The 17,231-nt window shown below is 38.7% G+C and overlaps 1 protein-coding gene across 1 annotated transcript in view; it reads left to right on the top strand.

Annotated features, from left to right (window-relative positions):
- LOC127415172 (E3 ubiquitin-protein ligase MIB2-like) overlaps positions 1-17,231 on the top strand; it is a 140,746-nt gene that overhangs the window by 89,388 nt on the left and 34,127 nt on the right. The window contains exons 4-11 of the mRNA XM_051653791.1: positions 815-921; positions 4,212-4,406; positions 4,479-4,621; positions 4,935-5,042; positions 5,419-5,523; positions 9,293-9,455; positions 10,177-10,310; positions 10,814-10,962. Of these exons, the coding sequence (XP_051509751.1) occupies positions 815-921; positions 4,212-4,406; positions 4,479-4,621; positions 4,935-5,042; positions 5,419-5,523; positions 9,293-9,455; positions 10,177-10,310; positions 10,814-10,962 (1,104 nt within the window). The remainder of the gene's footprint in view (positions 1-814; positions 922-4,211; positions 4,407-4,478; positions 4,622-4,934; positions 5,043-5,418; positions 5,524-9,292; positions 9,456-10,176; positions 10,311-10,813; positions 10,963-17,231) is intronic.

Raw genomic sequence — 17,231 nt, 5'->3', positions numbered from 1 at the left:
CAAGCTCCAAAAAAGACATAAAAGAACCACAAAAGCTCCAATAAAGTAGTCCATATGACTTGTGCATTTTATTCAAAGTCTCTAGAAGACATACGATAATTTTGTGAATAGCAAAGGCTACGTTTAATGAGTAAATATATAGTATGCATGCGCATGTTTCAGTGAATGCATGCTGCTCTGTAGACATACTGTTTTCAGCCCTCATAGTGACACGAAAAAATGTAAACACACCACATGAACTACATCTCAGATGTAGATGCTCGATAGTTCGGTTCACGAATTACATGCATTGAGATCTGCAACGGAAGAGCATTTAATCAGATTTTTAATAAGAAGCAAATTAAACTACTGTGAACTAGCTTCCAAATGGACACTTACAGGACTTCCAAGAGTATGCCGTCAAAACAAAAGCCAGAGGGTTTTAATGTAAAGAAATTACGACTGAAATATATTACTATTGTACAATACAATTTTAAAAGTGAATAAAATAATAATAATAAATGATAATAATAATAATAATTATTATTGTTGTTATTATTTGTTTACAGTTTAAAACAGTAATTAAGGTGATACTAAGAGTTCAGGTATCGGAATTGGATCGGGAGAGAAAAAGTGGTATCGGTGCATCCCTAAGCACAACAAATACTATAAAGGGTAATGAGAATAATTGTCATGAAAATAATGTCACAATGCAAACTTCATGGACAACAGTCTTAATAGTCATAAAAATAGCCTTCATATTCTTTCATCAAAAAATCTTTTTTTATTTTGGGGGGAAATTCTTAAAAATTTCCTTTTTTTCTCTTAAACTCAGAGTGAGCTTGACGCCCCGACAGAACCTGTCCAGAATCATTCTGAAGGGAATCTTCCAGGGCGTGAAGGTGGTCCGGGGACCTGACTGGGACTGGGGCAATCAAGACGGTGAGGAACACGCTCACTTACACCACAGATAATCCATCCAATCTATTTCTACTTCATCTGATACTGTTCAGTTAGAATGTTTTATTTACTTATAGAGTTACCTTCAAATGTCCACGTTTTATTATTCTATGTCAACAGTTTAACTAACTTGCTCAGTTTAGAAGGCCCCAGCAACCTACGTCTCGCGAGAGCCTCATTCGCTGTTACTAAGGTTAGGTTTAGGTTTAGGGGTAGATGTAGGGTTTTTGCAGGACTCTAAATAAACACAAAAACACAGTGTGTTTACATTCAACGCGGCTCTCACAAGACTTTATGTAACTGGGGGGGGGTTACCTTCTAGACACGACCATGACAGTAGCTGAAAGAGAAAACTGACTGTAGAAGAAGACAGTTTACATGGCTGCCCGCTATAGCGCCCCTCGTGGCAGTGCTAAGAATGCAGCACATGTTTGCGTTGCTTTAAGAATTGTGTTCTGACACATTTCAGAATGCAGCAACGTGTGAAATCCGGCTGTGCAGCTAGAGGCATTTGCTTTCACATACTTTGTGTTTCGGCCCTTAGTTTAACAGAGGTCTAAATTTAGCCTGTAGTTCTCTAGTTTGCTGTTTTATCATTGCATTCAGGGCCGGAACCACAATATACTGTACACTGAGTGGGACAAGTCCCCCCCAATCAGATATGGCCAGAATGCCCCCCCCCCCCAATAATTGATATCCTTGTTGCTGTTCTGCTGCAGTTCATTATGCACCGCTGTCTAATTGTCATTAAGTTGTTACAGGGATTACATAATGGTTTAAATAAGTTTAACACCACTCGTCAATGTCATTTGAGATGGCCAGTCAAATCGATTGTGACTTCTATTGAGTTTTTAGGTTTTGGTAAGGACAGTGTCATATATTTTTAATGCAAATATTATTAGGTAATAGTTTAGAATCAATTTAAGATTTTCTAAATAATTTCTTTGTCTTTCATTAATTCTGAATTTTGTACAGCATCTCCTAAGAGTCTACTTTTATTTTGAGGATGAGCCACCAGTTAAAGGAGTAGTTCACCTAAAAATGGAAAATGTACTTTTACTCACTCATTTGCTCACCCTTATGTTGTTCAAAACCCATATACTGGGTTTTTTCTTGGAACTTAGATATTTTGAGCAACTCTATTCCATAGAATAACAGTTTATAGTGATACTATAAAGCACTATTAAAGGTTCAATATAGAGACATTATAACAGTAGTCCATATGACAAGTGCACTTTATTCCAAGCTTTCTGGAGCCATGTGTTGTATGGACTACTTTTATGATATATTTATAAAAATAAAAATAAATTATCTTTGGACCTTGACAGCAGTGGTCAGTATGAAGTGTTTTTGCATGGAAGAGTACAGCGTTAGGATTCTTGAAGAAAAGATTGTGTTAAGATTCTACTGGGAGGAAAAACACAATAAGGGACAACTTGAGGACAGTAAATAATTTTGTGTATTTTCTTTTTGTTAGCCAGCTGACACAATTTACAGATTCATCAGTGATGAAAAGAAATTCTAATTATATTGATCTTTCCTTTGGGACAATACAAAAAAGAAAGAAAAGATGACTGAAACAGGCAAATTGCTAGCAATGTAGAGACAGTGGTAGTCTTGTAATGTGTGAACTTTAAAAAAAATATGTATCTATTAAAACCAAAAATTAAATGCTTTATCGCATTTAAAGCCTTTATTCAGAAAATTATTGCATTCGGCTCCTTAAATATTTTAAAGGAATTATGAGGCCCATTACACCGGTGGCCCCAGCCCCAAAATGGTTTGGTCCACCCCAGTGCTCAAGACATGGTAACGGTCTTGATTGCATTAACTTTGTTAGCTTGTAAGAAAAGTGTGCTACATCACTTTGCTGGTATTTCTTAATATGTATAACAGAAGCTCATTGATACTTTGTGGGTTATGTGAGCGCTGGATACTGTCATGATATTTTATACTCCACAACATTGTTTCCTGTAATGACTGTGTATGTTCTCATGTGAAGATCTGTAACCATTGTAAAGAATGCACATTTGAAGGGTTTTGTCATGAAGACTGTAATGCCGAATGAGTCAATATGTCCATGCAAGGTTCTTCACGTGTTCACTGCTTTGATCAGTATTTCCCAACAATCACACTAGATGTTTTGTCCTGTGTGTTTTGTTTCTGTGGTCTGAAACTGTGTTGAGTGTCATCTTGCAGTCATATTTTGTGCAGTAATTTGTGTTGATTAGTTTGTAGTTGTTAATGGCAGGAAGTGTGTGTGAAGAACATGTCTGGGGTTATATTTCAACCCACCTTTCAAAAGAAAAGAAATGATATTTTGCATAAAGGAAGCCTTTTTTTAGGACCATCAAGAGATTTTCATTGTGACATTATTTTCTTGATAATTAATAACATTTCACCAGTACAATAAGAGCTACCAGGATGTGTAAACACTTTACAATTTTAATATCCCTTTTTTTTTTTTTTTCATAACGGTAATGCGAATTTGGGGGTAATAGTGTCTGGGCATTTGACTTTTGAGTTTTTTTTTTTATGGTGATTCTCATTTATTTTTAATTAATGGAATAAAAATGAATTTTTTGTTTATTTCAGCATAAATTAAAGTAATTACAATACAAGCTACCTGGATGTGTAAATAATTTCCCATTTGAATAATAGTTATTTTTCTTTTAGTTTTTTCAAAAAACAACTTGCATCTCGGTAATGAGAATTTGGGGTAAATTTGCTTAATTGTCCTTAAAAAAAAAAAAAAAAAAAAGTCTTCAAATAGTCTTTAAAATTAGGTTTCATTTTCTTTATGAAAAAATTATATAATTTATTATCTATGCTTTTCCTGATTTTGTGGTGAAATATAACCTGGACATAATGACAGATGTAGTGATATTCTCCCATGTTCACCTGTATTTGACGTGGTTTTGCTTTTTGAGCGGCGGTCACACTTGTATTTTCACAATCAAGTGAAATGTTTGATTTGGTTCAGGTTAATTGCTCATGTGTAGATGTGAATAACTTCAAGTGATTTGAAGATCTTACTGGATTGAAAAAGCAACTATAACGGGGTGTTCTGTGATTTAGTCTAACGGGAAATTAAATGATATTTCATTTTTCATCCAAATCAATGGCATGCATTTTAACGTATAAACCTGACATTGATGTTCTCCTCTCTCACGTGCTTATACCCTCCACAGCTGCTGACACTGTTCTTAGACTCCTGCCCTGTCCTGCTTGTGTCCCTGTGTGTGTGTGTGTGTGTGTGTGTGTGTGAGCAGGTGGTGAGGGGAAGGTCGGGAAGGTGGTGGATATCCGTGGATGGGATCAGGAATCGGGTCGTAGTGTGGCTAGTGTCACATGGTCCAACGGCACCACAAACGTCTACAGGATAGGTCACAAGGGGAAGGTGGACCTCAAATATGTGTCTGATGTTCAAGGAGGATTCTACTACAAAGAACATCTGCCCAAATTAGGTAAACACAATAAACGGCAGTAAAACAGGCCCATCCGTGTGTGCGTTTGACAGTGTGTGTGTGTGTGTGCAGGTGAGCACGCGGAGCTGCAGCGGCAGGAGTGTGCAGACACTCACTCGTTTCAGCAGGGCGATAAGGTCAAGTGTCTACTGGAGGTGGACATCCTCAGACAAATGCAGGAGGGACACGGAGGCTGGAATCCCAAGATGGCTGAGGTGATACTCTACAGTTGTGATTGTCTCTCTCTCGTGACGTGAGTACGTGTGTACATGGCCTCTTTAAAGCAAAAGTTTATGAATAATGAACATAAGAGGAGATATTCATGCTGCTCTTTTCAGTATAATGTAAGCAGACAGTGACCAGGGTCTGTCAGGCTTCAAAAAGGAAGAAAAAAACTCCATAAAAGTTCAAACATTCAACCGGTGATCCAGAGTGCATAGAAAATAAGGTTTCAACTTTCAGTAATAACCTTGATCTGTCTATATATTCAACAAACACTTATTGATTTCTTTTGATTGTATTTGATAGTACATCTCCAGAATCGGGACGGTGCACAGAATAACAGACCGTGGAGATGTAAGAGTCCAGTACAGCAACAACATACGCTGGACATTTCATCCTGGAGCTCTGACCAAAGTAAGCCCAACGCTCAGTGCGTTACAGAAACACTGCATTCATGTATTTATATTTGGGGATGTGTTTGATGTTTCTGGGTAACAGACTGTATGTAAATCTATTTGGGCTGTGTGTTGGTTCAGTAACTGTTAATATCATGAAGTCTACTCTGTTTGGAAAAAGACAGGCCATTAATAGCTGGCCATGCCTGTTTATTTCTGTTCATGCTGGATGAGGCTGCCAGATTGTGCGTTCTGCGGCAGCGATTAGCTAAAGCCTTAGACGACTTTGACTAATGGGTATTTCAGGAAGTTGGTGTTCCTATAATAGCATCTGACCTCTTCATGCTCCAACACTGTCTGATCAAAGCTGTCTCTCTCTCTCGGTCTTTCTGCAGGTGAATACGTTTGCAGTGGGTGAGCTGGTGAAGGTTTTTGATGACATTGACAGTGTGAAGAGGTTACAGGTCGGTCATGGAGAGTGGACAGACAGTATGGCTCCAGTAGGTTGCTCACGTCAACATGCACTATATTATACAACACACATGGTCTGGGAATTATGTTGAATATTCACAATATATTTGTGGTGACTCTGCTGCTGATATAACTTTAAGCACTGTTGTGAACTTGTTGGTTTTGTGGAGTTTGATATATTTCCATTGATCAGTTCAAAGTGTTTCAATAGCTGGGTTTCCATCCACATGCAAATTCTCACATAAAAAAAGAAAAGGATTTAATTTTGTAGAATAAAATCTCCAAAATGACGATGGAAACACAAGTAGTGAATATATTCCTATAGAATGTATAGTATATAGGAATACAGATGCACAACAAGAGTCATGTGCTTAGAAAAAATAATAAGAAAGCCACAGGGAAAGATTGAAAAAAAAAATTGAGATAAAAATATGATGACATGATGATTGATGTGGGGAAAAAAAGGTTGTTTTGTAATTCTGAAACATTTTTACAAATTTTTCTTTTTTTTTTTCAGTTCCAAACAATAAAACTCACATTTGACATTATGATTGAACATTACAAATTCATATAATGTATTCAACATGCTTTACTGTTTCGGATTTTGTTTCTTTATATTATACACAAATAATGATCATTATTATTTAGTGCTGTCAGTCGATTCAATTTTTTAAAATCGCGATTAATCGCATACATTTTTGTAGTTAATCGCGATTAATCGCAGATTTTGAAAATGTGGAAATTTTACACTATAAATACTTCTTTTCCTATCAAAATGCATTTATTTCCATCTTAAGAAAGAAAACAAAGCAAGATTTACTATTAAAATGCTTTATTAACATTTTATAAAACAAAGCCTTCCACAGAATAGACATAAAAATGCACTAACATTAAACGTTTCCCAAAGTGTAAGTGGGAAGTTACTGCAGCAATAGTGAAGCTGCGGTCATGATGGCATCAGCGCCGCTTTGAACGTGACATGACGAGCGCTTGCAAACAAAAACATCTCATTCTGCATTTTGGTGATAGTTAAGATTTAACGTGCTTCTGTGGTAATTAAAATGCGTCTTATTTTATTTCTGTCACAAGTCCCATCTGGGCTTGTTTTGTACATCAAATAGCGTTAAGAGGTCAATTCTCCATCATTTTATCACGGAAGCACTGTTGTGTTTGTGTGCAGAGATTCTTTTAAATACTGAGATAACGATGTCTGCAGCTCTGTCATAGGAGAAAGTGTAATGGTCAACTAGCACGTTACAACTGTAGCCTTCCACAATAGAATGTCTATGAGACTGCTGTGTTATGATAAGCTTGTAGGCTTACCTTGGTAGAAGGGCTCTGGCATGCATGTGTTTGTTTGTAGTGTGTCTGTCAGTGTAATGACTCTGGGTGGACACATTACAAAGGTCCTGCGCTTCCCACAAATGTTTATTCTGGTTTATGCTGTATTAATGATTAATGCGTTAATCACGATTAAGAAAAATTTATGTGTTAAACTTTTTTAATTAATCGCATGCGTTAACGTGTTAATTCTGACAGCTCAATTATTATTTATGATAAGCCCTCGATTTAACCCTCCTATGGTATTGAAAAAATGTCACTTTCCTGTGGTATTCATGTCATTTTTGACCGGAAGGGTCAGATGTGTAACCCTCTTTTTTTTTATGATGATGATGATGATAATGATTCCATTTCTTCTTCCCTGAAGTAAAAACAATAAAATTATGCATTTCTTTTGGGATTTTATGCTATTTTGATTTTATTTACATGTACATTTCTAAATTTTACCATTAATTTGCATATACAATTAAGCACATTATATATAAATATATATATATATATTTTTTTTTTTTTTTTTTTGCAAATCCGGAACCTACACTTCTATATGTTGAAACATGACAAAGATTTGCGAATGTAAATTGGAGGCAGATTGTTGCCATCTGGGGAACAAAATATAAATAATGACCACCTACTGTGTAGTTTGATGGCTGTTGTAACCTAATTTTATATTTGATCACAAGATATGCATTTGTATATATATATATAATACAGTGTATATATATATATATATATATATATATATATATATATATATATATATATATATATATATATATAAACATTATCAAACAAAAGTTTAGCCTTTTAAATTGATTTGAAGTGTCATTATGCTGCAATCAAACCTGACCATGGTGTTACAAAGAGAAGAGAGAAACTTTTTCTACCAATAATTTATTTAAAACATAAAAATGTAATAACTCAAAGTAAATGCATAATAATATCAATAAAATGAACATCAAGAAACAGAAATGAACTGCAAAATTCTGAAAATTCAATTAGAGTATAAAACAGAAGAATCAGAGTAAACATTTTGCAATTTCAAACTTTCTGTAGTAAAAATGTATTTTGAAAACGTGTGTGAGAGTGTGTCAGATTGCTGTCATCAGCTGGAAAATAACAGATGACTTGTAATGCCAACAATGACCAAAAGATGGTTGTAGAGCTCAAGTTATTGATGCCCTGGTTCTGTGTGTGTGTAAGTGTGTGTGTGTGTGTGTGTTCTGCATTGTGAGTGTGTTATCATCTCACCCCTTCATTTCTGAGTATGTGTGTGTGTGTGTGTGTGTGTGTGTGAGTATGAGTGTGTGTGTGTTCTGCATTGTGAGTGTGTTATCATCTCACCCCTTAATTTCTGAGTGTGTGTGAGTGTGAGTGTGTGTGTGCTCTGCATTGTGAGTGTGTTATCGTCTCACCCCTTCATTTCTGAGTGTGAGTGAGTGTGTGTGAGTGTGTGTATGTGTTCTGCATTGTGTGTGTTATTGTCTCACCCCTTCATTTCTGAGTGTGTGTGAGTGCGTGTGTGAGTGTGTGCTTGTGTGTGTGTGTGTGTGTTCTGCATTGTCAGTGTGTTATCGTCTCACACCTTCATTTATGAGTGTGTATGTGTGTGTGTGTTCTGCATTGTGAGTGTGTTATTGTCTCACCTCTTAATTTCTGAGTGTGTGTTTGTGTGTGTGTGTGAGAGAGAGAGTGTGTGTGTGTGTGTGTGTGTTCTGCATTGTCAGTGTGTTATCGTCTCACCCCTTCATTTATGAGTGTGTATGTGTGTGTGTGTTCTGCATTGTGTGTTATTGTCTCACCCCTTCATTTCTGAGTGTGTGTTTGTGTGTGTGTGTGTGTGTGTGAGAGAGAGTGTGTGTGTGTGTATGTGTGTGTTCTGCATTGTGAGTGTGTTATTGTCTCACCCCTTCGTTTATGAGTGTGTATGTGTTTAGCATTGTGACTTATTAATTAATTAATTTATTTATTATTTATTGTTGACAAATGTAAAAAAAAAAAAAAGCTCTGTGTTATAGTCGCACACAGTTCATTTTTGTGTTTGTGTAAGTGTGTTTGTGTGTGAGTGGGTGTGTATGTTTTGCACTGAGGATGTTTTAGAGTCTCACCCTGTAATTTCTGTCTGTTTATTTATTTATTTATTTTTCTGCATTGGGCTGATTTATTGATTGTATGTGATGGATCCAAAAAAAAAAGCTTTGTTTTTTGGTCTTTCCCATTCATTTTCAATGGTTGGTCAATTTTGACCACTATTAGCTAAGGTTTAGCTTTTTTTATGACCACTTAGACTTATCAAATCAAGCCCAGTTTTTTTTTTTTTTTTTTTTTAATGTTCAGATGGCAAATGGAACAAAAGTCACCAAGTCTTGTACTGCCCAGAACCATTTTTATTAAATTAGAGAAATGTATTTAAGTCAAAAATGACAGAAAAAATAAATGACTGTGTGTGTGTGCTGTCAGGCTTTGGGACAGGTTGGGAAAGTGTTGAAGGTGTATGCAGATGGTGACCTGCGTGTGGCGTTTGGAGGTCAGACGTGGACCTTTAACCCCGCGTGTCTGTCTGCTCAGCCCGGTGAGGTCGATGCCAATCTGATGACCGCTGAGAACTCCAGCGATTCAGGAAGTAAGAACTCACAGAAAGTACCTGAACGCACCACTCCTCTCTCGCCCCCTTGTCATATAATTTCATACTTCTCTTACTCCACGACTCATGTTCCTTTGTCTTCTTCTGTGTAATAACCACATCTTCTGTTTTCTTCCACTCTTTCCTGCATGATAATGGGATTGTTTTTCACTGTATATGTATTTCTATATTTCACATGCTGTCCCATCGCTGGATTTCTTGTGATAGATGTGTGTGTTGCTGCATGGTGACATTTTGACTCATTCTAAGTGTTTTGAGCTGTGGGAGAGCAACGGTTGACTATGTTATGTTGAACGCAAAATATAAGGGATGGTTGACCCAAAAATACAAATTCTGTCATCATTTACTCACCCTCATACTAAACCATGACTTTTTGTCCTTTGTGGAACACAAAAGGAGAACGTTTTAAGAATGTACTGGCCGCTCTTCCATTATATAATGAAAGTAAATGGGGACTGGGACTGCCAACATCTGAAAAGACAAAACTGCACCATAAAAGTATCATATAAAAGTAGTCCACGCATCTCATTTGCTGTTTTCCAAATCTTTGAAAAAGGAGAAAAAATGTGCCTTTCATGTTCCACGGAAGAAAGAAATTCATATGGGTTTGGAACGACTTGTGAATTTTCATTTTGGGTAAACTCCTTTGAAATGATCTTTCCATTTCTTTCCCTTCCTCAATGTTGTAATTTTGTAACAGGTACGGTTATTTCAGTCCTGGAGAAGTTGCTGTCTCAGTCCACAGATCAGGATCATCCAGGGCGTCTGGTCATCGAGGCGGCACATGGGAGTGCCCTTAAAGTGCGTGAGCTGGTGCAGAAATACCCAGACAAGGTCAGTGTGAGTGGTTTGCCCACCTCTGAAGAAAGTGGACTTTGTTTCTGGTGTGTTGGAGATGTTTGTTCATTAGTTATCTGATGGTGGGGAATCTCTGGTCATTTTAAGTTATTTCTGTCTCAGAAGGTTATAGCCTTTTCACGGCCCACCAGAGGCCCGCTATAGTGACTGTTCCATCAACTAGCCCGTAACTCTATCACACTGACCCATCCTTAATGTTGAGCTCTGTAAATAGTCTATGTGATGTCTTGATCTTCAGATCGGGTGCTAGTTGAACAGAAGTCAAAGCTGGAATGTCAAATTTATCAGCATTACGAATACAAATAAAATGTACAGAATTTAATTTGAGTAAATCTGCCACTGATTGCGTCTCCATTGGCATTCACTAACCAAATGAAACCTCCTGCTGGACAGAAAGTGGTGTGGACGTGTTTTCACAGTTAAATATGGTGAAGATATTTGCGGAGGTGTATGTGAGTGATGTGTGTGTCTGTGTTTAGGTCGATATAAAGAACCAGGGGAAGACGGCTCTGCAGGTAGCGGCTCATCAGGGTCACGTGGAGGTGGTGAAGGTTCTCCTGCAGGCCAACAGCAGCATTGAAGCTAAAGATGAGGACGGGGACGCTGCGCTACACTACACTGCTTTTGGGTGAGCACGCATGCTTATTCCTTAATGAGAAAACACCCTATGCACACTCATTTGGTAAGACACCAGAGCAACTAAAATTGTAAACAGTAACAGAATCTTTTAGATTACACTTTGAGATAATCTAATCTGATTAATTTTGAGCTCCATTTGCACCTTTCATTAACATTTGTTTCATATCCAGATAGTACCTGAATATTCATTAGCCGATAAAGATCTGATCAAAGTTACCCGTGCAAAATAAAAAATGCTACTTACATATTACATCAGAGGCTTTGCTAACTGAAAATTCCCCATCTTTTATAAAAAATGTAAAAACATTGATGGATAATTCACATGCTTTCCATCACTTTGACAGTCAGGGTTTTCTCTTCATTGAACATTTTTTGGCGGTCGCCGAAGCAAATTTAATGAAATTCATCTTGTGTTCGGTGCTTTATAAGTGTTAAATATGCTTCTCATTTGAAACACGCAAGTGAAGTCTGGTTTCACATGAGTGTCTCATAGTGAATAGTAAAACAGGAGAGAGACAAGAGCGAGTGGAGAGTTGAGGAGAGAGACGAGATATTCCAATGGAATAATTCATGGGATTTTGTTCATTGTTCATTTGTTGCACTGAAACACTGGTTAAACAATTTTTTGTTTTCTTGAAGTTTTGTGACTTTTCCTCCTTTAGGATCATGAATGTGCATGAAATGTGTGGACACACAGATGTGGTTTGTAGAGGCTGTACAAAGTTTGTATGTAACGATGATGTTTGCTGGTCAGTTTGACCTGCATAATTTTATGTTCGAAGTTATCTGCAAACACAAAATATATATATATATTGTTTATGTTTCTTTGTTGTGTCTGGGTCTCACTGTCCTGTGAGGGCAAAAAGAACTTTCTCACACTTCTTTTCAGTGTTGTAACAGGCTTTTGTAACAGACTTTGTCAGACACAGATTTTGGGCTGTGAAACTAAAATGAATAAAGGAATTTCAGAGACAGACAGAAATGTGGTTGAAGATCCAGATCCTGAATTGTTTGTGGATAAAGAGGGCAAGTAGCTGAAAATCCAGAAGCAGAATTTTCCTTAGAGAACAAAAACACACTTACTTTGTGCTTATTATGTAGAAAGTAATGTGATAAACAGGATGAAATATTGTCAACAGTAACTGTTAATGAGCTTACTTTTACAAAAAAAAGGGGGAAATTAAAAATCAATTTCATGACAGAGCAAAATCAAAATGTCACACAGTTGTCTTACAGTTTGTGAAAATAAAAATGAAAAAGTTTAAAAACTATTACTCTTAAATTTAGTTTATAGTCACAGTTTGTGAAATTAGAAAATATAAAAAAAAAAAAGTTTTTACCTGATTCTTTGTGTTTTTGTATGCTGTTATTGTATGATTTTTGGTGAATTGCATTAAAACTAATTGAGCTCAGTTTGACCCCTACCCTAAAGAGTGTACCCATTTTTTTAATAGGAGGGCTAAGAGAATTGTTGTTTTTAGGAAATTATAGGGATTGGACATGTGTTAAAGGCATCATGACACTGAGAGAAAAAACAATACACGACTTAGTCTATACAATTTCCCTAAAATAAGGTTACCCACCAGAGAATGCTCTGACAGGTGTGTTTGACAGATATGAATGTGTAAGATGTGTTTTGCGGGTGTGGAAAGAGCCGGGTCAGTTAGAAATCAAACTGGAAAACAGCAAATAGGATTTCTGCAAGCACAACTGAAACTCCTATTGGTCAGTGGAGGTCTACATTAGAGTGTGTTGCAGTAAATGTTAACATCATCTAAATTTTTGGTTGCGCAAATAGCTATTTTCGACTGTATCCTTGACACAACATCCCCATTGAAACAGATTTTTGTAGATACTAGGGGTGGGTAAACAATGTATTGCATTACAAATCGTGACTCTTGAGAGAAACTATATTAAATCGTCTCCCAGATGAAAAATTATTTTTTTTTTTTTTATAGAAAAGTTTCACATTTAGCATAGTATGCTAAAACAATGATAAATAGATATAGGTAGCTATAATTTGTGCCTAATTTGTGTAACCTTGTGCACACAGATTGCTTGTTGAACGAGCACACTGTCAGCATTGTTTCAAAAACATGAGCAAAGATGCACACTCTTAGGTGCTTTCAGTATCTGTTCAGTTTCAATCAAAAGACTATTTGTGACTATTTTTCCTGCCTGCTGATTTTCTGTTGCGTATGAGAAATATCAACAACAAACATTGCAAAAGTGTGATGAAACAACGCTGGTGACGGTCAGTTTGTGGCGTGAGCACACAGCAGCAGACCATCCTCGACCATGCAGTGCAGAACATTTAGAAACAGTGGAAAGCATTTGAATTCTTTGTTACAAACACCTATGGAAAAAAACACAAATCTTTTGGTGATTACACTAGTTTAAAACCATACCTAACAAACCCCAATATTCTAAACAGCATTGACAGAAAAAAGGAGAAAATATTATGCCATGCACAAATAAGTAGAAGGGTTTTCAATCATCAAATTACCACCTTTAAAAAAATGTACCATGGATTTACTGTAGTAAATCCACTGTAGGTTGCTGCCGGCACGCAGCACGAGTCTGTGTTTGTAGCTTGCTAGCCTGCTTAGCATTGCTTATTCTTATAGGTTCATCATTTTATCCTTTGTCATTTTACCGCGTGCTTTGTTTTTTTCCGCTTTTCTACTGTTTCATCTGTGTGTATTTTATCACGCGTACCTGTTTCTCTCTTTTTTTCTTTTCTTTTTTCCGCTTGTCTACATCTCGAGTCTTGACTGCATGCATTCATTTTCTCCACTGTGTTTTACACGGATTATTGCATCAATCTCAAACATCTGCTGATCAGGAACCACATCGATCTCAAACCCTCGCCGCTCAAGAACAACCATAACAAAAACAACAACAACAAACAATTGCGGTAAGTCATGGCATCCACTCATGTTATTGCTTCCTGCATTACATGCCACATGTTTAGTATAGCGTCTTCCGTCAGCAGTGAGGGGTTTACATGTGATAAATGTAAGGAATTAGTCAGGCTGACGGAGAAGGTTAATGAGCTAGAGGCACGCATCCGAACGCTAGTGGTGAAAGAGCCCTAATAATTGGTGGAAATAGAGACTCTAGCCACTATTGTTTATTTTTTCTCCCCATTTCTCCCCAAATTTGGAATGCCCAATTCCCAGTGCGCTCTAAGTCCTCATGGTGGCGTAGTGACTCGTCTCAATCTGGGTGGTGGAGGACGAATCTCAGTTGCCTCCGCATCTGAGACCGTCAATCCGCGCATCTTATCACGTGGCTTGTTGAGCGTGTTACCGCGGAGATGTAGCGCGAGTGGAGGCCCACGCTATTCTCCGCAGGCATCCACGCACAACTCACCACACGCCCCACTGAGAGCGAGATCTACACATTATAGCGACCACGAGGAGGTTACCCATGTGACTCTACCCTCCCTAGCAACTGGGCCAAGTTGGTTGCTTAGGAGACCTGGCTAGAGTCACTCTGCATGCCCTGGATTTGATAGATTTTCTAAAATTGTTATTCATGTCAGCACTAATGATGTCTGGATTCGTCAGTCGGAGATCACTAAAGATAATGTTAAAGAGGTGTGTGAACTTGCAAAAACGATGTCAGGCACTGTAATATGCTCTGGTCCCCTCCCTGCTCATCGTGGTGACGAGGTTTGTAGTAGATTAGTGTCACTGAACGGCTGGATGTCTGAGTGGTGTCCAGAGAATAGCATAGGATTTATAGTTACAATTGGAAGAGTTTTTGGGTTAGACCTGACCTGCTAATGCGAGACGGACTCCATCTCTCCAGGGAAGATGCCACTCTCCTCTCTAGTAATTTGGCTCATAATCTTAATAATGATAGTATTTGACTAATTGGGGCTCAGGTCAGGAAGCAGACAAACTGGTTAATCCGAACATCTTCTAAGTGCCTTGAGATGTCACACAGGTCACATAAACTACAAGACATAAAGACTTTATCACCTAGATATCATATACAGACTGTGTCTGTTCCCCAAACTACCAGACACAAACCCCTCACTAAATCATTTAGAAAAAAATTGTTTAAGGTCAAACTTGAAAAATTAAATAAAAATATATTGAAGATAAACATAATATAAAGGTAGGGCTACTAAAAATTTGATCTCTGTCAACCAAATCTCTAATTGTAAATGAAATTATTACAGATCATAGTTTGGATGCACTCTGTTTGACTGAAACCTGGCTTAAACCAGATGAATATATTAGTTTAAATGAATCTACTCCCCCAGGTTGTTGTTATAAACATAAGCCTCATCTGATATAAGTTTATGTCTTTTGAAGTAATAATTCTTAATGTGACACCGTCAGATATAAATAAATAACCTCTGTCATCTTTTGCGCTTGCTACAGTATATAAATCACCCGGGCCATATTCTGATTTCCTTGGTGAATTTGCAAATTATCGATCAGATCTAGTAGTTACTGTAGATTGAGCTTTATTTGTTGGTGACTTCAGCATTCACATAGATAATGCAAATGACACATTGGGATTAGCATTTATCGATATTCTCAACTCTCTTGCAGTCAGACAAGTTTGACAGATCAACTCATCGCCATAAACGTGCTAGATTTAATTCAGTCATATGGAGTTGATGTTGATAATATAGAAATTCTACCACAGAGCGATGACATCTCAGATCATTACCTTGTCTCTTGTATTCTGCGATCAGCTAATGTTACTCAATCTACACCACACTATTGTTCAGGTAGAACATCATGGTTACTGGTGTAACCTCCGCTCCCTGATGGAGGGAACGAGAAGTTGGTGTCGATGTAGTGACGCTAGGGGTCACTCTTGGGAGCCCGAGACTCCTCTGGTCTTTGATAAAAGGCCAATGAAAATTGGCGAGTGGTATTTGCATGCCACTCCCCCGGACATACGGGTATAAAAGGAGATGGTATGCAACCACTCATTCAGGTTTTATGCTGAGGAGCCGATATAAGGTCCGGCCATTTCAGCGGGTAGTTTAGCGTTGTGGCAGGAGGGACCAACGTCTCGTTCCCTCCATCAGGGAACGGAGGTTACACCAGTAACCATGACGTTCCCTATCTGTCACTCACTCGACGTTGGTGTTGATGTAGTGACACTAGGGGTCCCTATACAAAACGCCACAAGGCTGAACTGTGTTACGTGAACTGGTGGTGTGTGGTGGGCAGACTTGCTGTGTGCCTCATAGCCAGCACACAGGTCAACATGTATGAGTGTCGAACGGCCCTTTTTGGGGACAAGTCGACTACCCAAAGATAGAGACAGGCTTAACCCAGTTGTGGCCTCTTTTCCCCTTCTCTTTTTCCACTCCCTAAAAAAGAAGGGGGATTATCTGACTGGGCCACCAGGTCTAGTTGGGGGGTGTCCCTCCCAAGAGTAGGACACCGCGGAGACCACACCTCGCCCTAAGAGAGGGGGGGATATTTTTAAGTGGAAAAGTACGTCACATGGTCTTTCCAACCATGTGGAGAGCCTTCAAGGTAGATCCCGCCCAATGGGGGAGGAGTTACTACAAACATGGAGACTGGGGCAGAGGGGCTCTGCCCAAGGAAGACGCAGTTTGCCAACAGGGAAACGAATTAGCGGAAGATATAGATCGCATGGGGTTAGCCTTACAGGGAACCACCACATGCGGAGCACCTACCCCAGAACAGGGCTCTTAGCGCGTGTACTGGGCCGGCAGCTAGTCTCCCCCCGAAAACTCGACTGCCACAGGGCTCAGAGGAAGTCAACCAGGGAACAAATTTTGTTAACACTACTGGGAATTAACGGCGCACGTCTTCAGCTCAAAAGGAGGTGGAAGGCACTGTGTGCAAGCGATACACCCGGCCGGCTATCCCGGGCTTATCCGCTTGTGTTGCGTGCCACTACCTGGGACGAAACCTGTTCCACCCGGAGGTTGTAGAACCTTGCAAAGGTGTTGGGTGTTGCCCAGCCCGCTGCTCTGCAAATGTCTGTTAGAGAGGCACCTCTGGCCAAGGCCCAAGAAGCCGCTACACCACGGGTAGAATGGGCTTGTAGCCCTACCGGGGGTGGCATGTTTTGGGTGAGATATGCCATAGTTATGGCATCGACGAGCCAGTGGCCGATCCTCTGCTTGGAGACAGCGCTTCCTTTCCGCTGTGCACTAAAAGCAGACAAAGAGCTGCTCAGAGATTCTAAAGCTCTGCGTGCGATCCAAATAGATGCGTAAAGCGCGCGCCGGACACAGTGACGACAGGG

Source organism: Myxocyprinus asiaticus, chromosome 24 (genome assembly GCF_019703515.2).
Source record: "Myxocyprinus asiaticus isolate MX2 ecotype Aquarium Trade chromosome 24, UBuf_Myxa_2, whole genome shotgun sequence".
NCBI classification, from domain to species: Eukaryota; Metazoa; Chordata; class Actinopteri; order Cypriniformes; family Catostomidae; genus Myxocyprinus; species Myxocyprinus asiaticus.
The sequence above is the reverse complement of the archived record's forward strand: the minus strand, read 5'-3'. Positions and strand labels throughout refer to the sequence as shown.